Below are 7,479 nucleotides of genomic sequence, written 5' to 3'. Positions count from 1 at the left end.
TGTGTGTGTGTGTGTGTGTGTGTGTGTGTGTGTGTGTGTGTGTGTGTTTCTGAGACAGGGTCTCACTCTGTCATCCAGGTTAGAGTGTACTGGTGCAGTCATGGCTCACTGCAGCCTCAACCTCCTAGGCCCAAGCCATCCTCCATCCTTAGCCTCCTGAGTAGCTGGGACCACAGGCACACACCACCATGCCCAGCTAATTTTTTAAATTTTTTGTAGAGCAGGGTCTCACTGTGTTGCCCAGGCTAGTCTCAAACTCCTGGGCTCAAATGATCCCCCCTCCTTGGCCTTCCAAAGTGCTGGGATTGCAGACATGAGCCACCCCCGGCCTGGTTGTTCTTTTTAAATTATTATTCCATCCTATTAAGATTCTGCCCCTCAATGAAGTGAACCCTTCCAAGAACTACAAGATATTTTTTTGCTCCACCTCTATCTGCACCACCCTGCTATTATTTCCTGTAACCAGAGAGAAGTCACTAGACCAATTTAAATAGAAATCTAGGAAAATCCTCATATGCTAGCATTTCATGGTTCATGATTCTTCCAGAATTGGGTTATTCTGTTTAGTACTCATTGAGGTAAGAAAAAATTAGAAAAGACTGCTCCTTACATTATCTTAGAGACTAAGGAACGCTTTTAAATCCTTCTTTTTCTTTTTTTTTTTTTTTTTGCATTTTGAAGTTATCTGTGTTCAGTGTCAGAAAAACAGTCTCCTTTTTTTGCAGCATTCATCTGTGAATTTTAAAGCAAGAAATTAATCTTAGCTGTAACATTTTAATGTCAAGTAAGCCCCTTTCTCGTAATCCCATTTGAAGTTATACACATTTTGCTACCATGAAACACACACGCTGGTTAATACAAACAAGTTACTCTGAACTGGGAATACACTCCCAAAATGACCTATTACTTCTTTCTCCTTCTCAGGAGAACTTTAATTTTATGGCCTCCAAAAGCATTTTTAAAAACCAAAACGGTTTAAGGAAGGACAGTAGGCGTATCTGAATACATGATTGTCATCTCCAAGAGCAGTAAGAGGATGCTGCTGAGGAAGCAGAGGTTCGTGTCAGAGAGCTGACTTCAAAGTTCAGCTCACCTCTTGTGCCAGAGGAAGCCCAGGCACATCCCCATCCTGTGCTCCCTCAGAATCTCAACTACAAGTTCCTCATCCATGAGGTTGCAGTGAGGGTCCAGTGAGATCGTATCTGCAAACAGGCTTTCAAGTTGAATTATTTAAATGTCAGCTTCTTATGATGAGGTGATCTGTGATATGGTTTGGCTCTGTGTCCCCACCCAAATCTCATCTTGTAGCTCCCATAATTCCCACATGTTGTGGGAGGGATCCGGTGGGGGATGATTGAATCATGGGGGCGGGTCTTTCCTGTGCTGTTCTCATGACGGTGAATGGGTCTCAGGAGATCTGATGGTTTTAAAAATTGGAGTTTCTCTGCACAAGCTCTCTTTGCCTGCTGCCATCCACATAAGATGTGACTTGTTCCTCCTTCTCTTCCGCCATAATTGTGAGGGTTCTCCAGCCACGTGGGACCATGAGTTCTCCATTAAACCTCTTTCCTTTGTAAATTGCCCAATCTCAGGTATGTCTTTATCAGCTGTGTGAAAACAGACTAACACAATCTACTGTGGCAATGCCACAGAAATTGGTTCTGTCACCAGGAGCAGTCGCTATGCTGTAATCAAACCCAGTTGAAGAAGATAGTTTCTTAAAATTGGTGAACCCATCTGTGAGACTAAGTTGTTCGATTTTGATGTCCCTCATTTAAAATTCAATAATTCAAGGAAATGGGAACGACTAGACATGAATATCTTAAGGTGGTGATGATAGGCACCCTGACCCTAAAGGAAAGCACATACATACCCCAATTAGCCACTCTTCGTACAAATGATATACCAGAACCCAGCCTTGCAAAAGTAGTTTTTTTTTTGCATACACACCTACACAGGGAAATAAGGTTGAATGTGGGTTCCTTTTGCCCTCCTAGTGGGTCTTAATTGACTGGAAGATGAGGGAAAGAGACCAAAGCAAGTCTGTAAACCAAATCTGCAGTTTCCCATAGCCACTAATCCCACTTTGAAATTTTAAATGTGTCCCTTCAATAGAATTCTAGATTTCTCCTCATCAATTACCAACATTATTACCCAATCTATAGCATCAAAATGATGTGGCAACCTCAAATTGTCTTTTTTTTTTTTTTTTTTTTGAGGCGGAATTTCGCTCTTGTTGCCCAGGCTGGAGTGCAGTGGCATGATCTCAGCTCACCGCAACCTCCGCCTCCCAGGTTTCAAGGGATTCTCCTGCCTAAGCTTCCTGAGTACCTAGGATCACAGGCATGCGCCACCACACCCGGCTAATTTTTGTGTTTTTAGTAGAGACAGGGTTTCTCTATGTTAATCAGGCTGGTCTCAAACTCCCAACTTAAGGTGATCCGCCCGCCTCGGCCTCCCAAAGTGCTGGGATTACAGGCGTGAGCCACCGCACCCGGCCTGAAATTGTCTTTTGGTGTTAGTGGGTTTGCTGCAGCTTCTCCCACCTTAACAGTATTAATCACAGCATTGCAGGCTGTGCCTTGGCGCCCCATACTTGTGAGTCTTAAAGGGCACTTACATCAAATCAGTGTCTATATTTATACTCTCTCTCTCTGTGTCAGTTCAGAAGATTTAGTATCCCACTTCATGTACCTCAAAACCTAGTTTAATACTATAGAAAGTCACCTATGTCCCGTTGTGCACACGAAGCCTAACTCAATAATTCAGACTTAAGGTGACAAAGGGCAGACTAGATGGAGCCTCAACACAGAAAAAGGCCAGAACACAAAGAGGCACCCACAGACACTCAGAGTGATGGCTAATGGGTTGAGTCTTCTCAAGTCATGTCTCATTGAAGAGGAAGCTCCAAGGTGACTGAGTATAAACACCTGATCAGACGTCTCCTGAATAAGGCTACAGCCTTTGGCTCCTTGTCCAAGTGACATTCTGAAATTAATGCCTTTCATGCAGAACACACCCAACATTTGAAAAGTAACAAGATTTAGTGCTTACAGGGGCTGTTTGGTATCTTTTTCACCAAAACCAGAAGTGTTTCCCATTCACCCCAAGTGTGTGTGTGTGTGTGTGTGTGTGTGTGTGTGTGTGTGTGTATAAGATGCCAGATTAATTTTGTTTACAAAATATTCACATTGGAACCACGAGGTTTATTGAGAGTCCCTGGAAAATTACACCCTCCAATCAAACATCTCGTTCACCTGGGCTTTTACGTCAGTGCACCGCATTCCTGGTGAGAGTTGATGACAGTTGCATCTATGTCCCAGCAGCCTGTTCACTATTGATGAATTAATGAAAATAAAGCTGGGGCTCCTGGGAAGCATTTGAGCAAGTGTAATAGAAGGCTGTGAATAAGAGCTGTGGATACAAATAGGTCAGACTCAAGAAGCCTGGCAGAGGTCAGATGGGTCCTTTTATAGTGGGATACACTGTTTCAGGAATTCACATTAACCACAATCAGACTCTCCAAACATGATAGCCATGTGCAAGAAAGATCTAATACAGCCTAGCCTATAAGGTGAGTATAAGTCTGATAATCTAACAATAATATTAAAAATTGAGGGAGAGGACTCCATGGTTTCCTCTCAACATTACCTAGATAGATTCAATAGCCGTCTGACAAACAATAAGCAGATTTAGATTGAACAATCCTTTTCCAGGAAATACCCTTGAGCCTGTTCTATGCAGCTGCACCTTAGGCAAACTTATTAATTGCTTCAAATAGGTCCCTGTCTTAAATCCAAAATTCCCTGAGAATTTGGGAACTCCTCAAGGTCCCTGTCTTGAGGAGTAATTGATATTTTTCCCCTAGAAGCAAAGCCTGAGACGAGAATTCTCATGCAACTGCATTATTAGGGAGCCCTCTGAGGAGAAGCAGGATAGGGCAGGGGTAAGAGCTAAGCAAAGATGTGGTCCTGGCTCAATCCTAACTTCATCCTGAGACCACGGTGAGCTCTGGGGCCCAGCTTGCTCCATGGAGTCATCCCAGCTTGAGGCAGGGAGCCAGACTGCAGTGGGCCCTTAGCAGCAGTTCGGTGGATGGGTGCCTGGCCAGGTGAGCAGAGGAGAGGGGATGCCCCTACACTGATGAGACCAAATCCATAGCAGCCATGCAAAGTGGTAAAAGAAGTGGTTCTCATCCCATCCTGACGTCACTAAGGACATGATGGCATGGCCATGGGCCCCTCGCATGACCTCTCTGAACATCAGTTTCCTCATCTGTAAGATGGAAGAGTGGGTGGCAGGGTTGGATTAGGTGATCCCTAAACTCCAAGTTCTGAATCGTGGTAATTTCAACAAGGGAAGTGGTGGAGAGGCTTGTTGAGGAATAATTGATGTTTTTTCTATTCACAGAAGAGAATTCATTAATGTAAATGTGTCCCTGAATGACCACTCTGTTAAAAGCTCTTCTCTTACCTGGAATAGCACCGAATGCACAGGCAACTCTTAGAAGATGAGCAGTAAAATTTCCCTGAAGGCATATATTCTAAACAGGACGGCAAGAATCCGTCTTTAAAGAAAGTGTTTTGAGGGCAGTTTACCTCAAGGGAGTGTTGATACAACCAGACAACCTCATTTAACTGACTCAGGCATCAAAGTGAATTAGAGGCAAGAGGCTGGCAGAAAGCACAAGCCAGAGGCTGTCCCTTCAAAATGGTACAACCTCTATGGGCAGCAGTTTGGTAAAATTCCATCAAAATTATAAATACATTTACTCTTTGACCATGCAGCCCCCTCTCTCGAAATGTAGCCTGCAGTATGAAATGACATGTATGCAAATTTACTGACTATGCCACTTTTTCCAAAAAAAGTTCGAGACTGGAAACTACTCACTGATCCATCAATAAAGGACTAATTAAACAACAACAATTATGGTACCATACATACAGTAGAATACTGTGCAACCGATGATATTTGGTACAGAGAACATTCTGTACTTATATGGAAATTTCTCCAGGATACATTGATCAGAGAAAAAGCAAGTGGAGGAGCAATGTATTATAGAATAGTATTATATCATAAACACATATGCATGTATAATAAAAGTATAATTCTTTTGTATAAGAAATGGAGATCATAGTATCTATTTATGATCACATGTATCCCTGGATATCCAGAAGCCATTTTTGTGTGCCTCAAGAAAAATCTATATAAGTGGTTACCTATAAGGGGCGACACAGTGGAGAAATGATACAGATGAAGACATAGGTGCGGGTGAGGGTTCTCACCTAGTGCCTTTTATAAAATGTTTTTCTGAATTTTTTTCCAACCACCATGAGCTACTCCATAAGGAATAGAGCATCTGTTTGATTAAATTATTTTTAATGAAAAATTTAAAGGTAGGCATCAATAAAAACTGATCACCCCAACTTCCTTTATTTCATGCTTTGGTTCCAGGATTGGCAAATTATGGCTAAATAGTTGCCCTGTAGGGGCCGGGCACGGTGGCTCATGTCTGTAAGCCCAGCACTTTGAAAGGCTGAGGTAGGCAGATCACTTGAGGTCAGGAGTTTGAGACCAGCCTGGCCAACATGGTGAAACCCTCTCTCTACTAAAAATACAAAAATTAGCCCAGCATGGTGGCACATGCCTGTACTCCCAGCTACTGGGGAGGCTGAGGCCCAAATTGCTTGAACCCAGGAGGTGGAGGTTGCAGTGAGCCAAGACTGCACCACTGCGCTCCAGCCTGGGCAACAGGGCGAGACTATGTCTCAAAAACAAAAGGTAGTTGCTGCAGGGGACATGTGGCTCACGATGATGAAAATAGTTACTATCTGGCCCTTTACAGAAAATTGTTGCCAACCCCAGCTTTAAAATTTAGAGTTACTCATAAAACAGCTGTGATCACACCTACCAGTAAGCTTCTGATACCAAAGGATTTTGTCTTCTTGAAGTCAGCCTTCCTGTCCACAGATAGCTTTTGCACTTTAAAAAATAAAAAATAAAAAAAGGTGAGATACTGTACTGGTTAAGAAGAGAGCGTGTACTCAGGACAGATGACCCAGGTTTAATTCTGAGCTCTGTCCCTCACTACCCTGTCACCTTTGGAAAGTTAACTTTTAGAATTCTCAGTGTCTTCGTATGTAAAATGTTGTCCCTCATAAAATTGTTTGGAAGTGCCTCCCTCTTACAGTTGTTTGGAAGTTCGAGTATGCCAGTGTTGCCAAGGAGTTCAGCACAGTACCTGCTATTATCATTATCTAATATTGTGATTTTTTTAACAGGGTGATGACCAGTTAAATGTATTTGGAGAGGACACTATGGGAGGTGAGTTTTCCTTACTGATCAGATCAAACTTGTCATTTTAGTAACTTTGACCATGCCTTTTTAATTAAACATCAACTTAAGAGACAAAATATTAACAGCATCACTTTTTCCTTAGCCGGGGAGCATGATTAAGAGTAGAACTCTTTGGGTCTTTCCCGCCTCCATCCATGTAAAGAACCAAAGGGGGGTGCATTACTAAGTGATGCATTTCCTAACTGCCCAGAGAACGTGACTCCCGAGAGGCTCTGCGAAAAGAGAATGCTCTACTCAAATTTCTTTGAAATATGCTTAATACCAGGTCCCCACAGGAAGAGCCAAGTATATAACAGCATCCGAAGCTCCCACAAGTCCTGCAGTAAAAAGAGTTGTTAAACTTTAATTCAACATTCTTTAAACATAATTGAAACACAAAAATCTTTTTCCTGCGTGGTAGTTACTATTCCACGTGTACCTTTGGGATCCAACCTACCCTACACCAGGATTATACTGCTTTGTAATTTGTGTCATATTAAAAGTTTTGCAAAGGGCCAGGTGCAGTGGCTCACGCCTATAATCCCAGCACTTTGGGAGGTCAAGGCGGGCGGATCACTTGAGGTCAGGAATTCAAGACCAGCCTGGCCAATATGGTGAAACCCTGTCTCTACTAAAAATACAAAAAAATTTAGAAAGGCATGGTGGTGCACACCTGTAATCCCAGCTACTCCGGAGGCTGAGGCAGGAGAATTGCTTGAACCCAGGACGATGAGGTTTCAGTGAGCCAAGGTTGCATCATTGCACTCTTGGTGACAGAGTGAGACAACATCTAAAAAAAAAAAAAAAAGTCTTGCAAAAAGTAAAAATTCCACCCATAACTAGCTATGCATGTAACTGAAAATAGATATGATTATGTGAATTTGGGACTATCCAAAAAAGAAAAGGTTCGTAATTGTCCTAAGTAAAAATACCTTCTAACATATCTACCCTGTAATAAAAGTTATAATATAAGTCATGGAAATATGTTTACAGTATTGATTCTAAACACATGTAAGTAAGTGATTTGGCTTTTTAAATAACCCCAGCTCTAATCTTGCACAGATCTATGAGCACAAGGTGGTAGGTAAAGTGTCATTTGATGATAATGGCAAGAGCAGAATGTGAAAATCACAGTCACCAAAT

At 42.3% G+C, this 7,479-nt stretch overlaps 1 protein-coding gene across 2 annotated transcripts in view; it reads left to right on the top strand.

The window, feature by feature from the left end:
- AK5 (adenylate kinase 5) overlaps positions 1-7,479 on the top strand; it is a 296,002-nt gene that overhangs the window by 210,882 nt on the left and 77,641 nt on the right. For both annotated transcript variants that reach the window (XM_032155547.2, XM_032155548.3), the window contains exon 9: positions 6,282-6,324. In XM_032155547.2, the coding sequence (XP_032011438.1) occupies positions 6,282-6,324 (43 nt within the window). The remainder of the gene's footprint in view (positions 1-6,281; positions 6,325-7,479) is intronic.

The sequence above is a fragment of the Hylobates moloch genome, unplaced genomic scaffold (genome assembly GCF_009828535.3).
Source record: "Hylobates moloch isolate HMO894 unplaced genomic scaffold, HMol_V3 SCAFFOLD_5, whole genome shotgun sequence".
Taxonomy (NCBI): Eukaryota; Metazoa; Chordata; class Mammalia; order Primates; family Hylobatidae; genus Hylobates; species Hylobates moloch.
The sequence above is the reverse complement of the archived record's forward strand: the minus strand, read 5'-3'. Positions and strand labels throughout refer to the sequence as shown.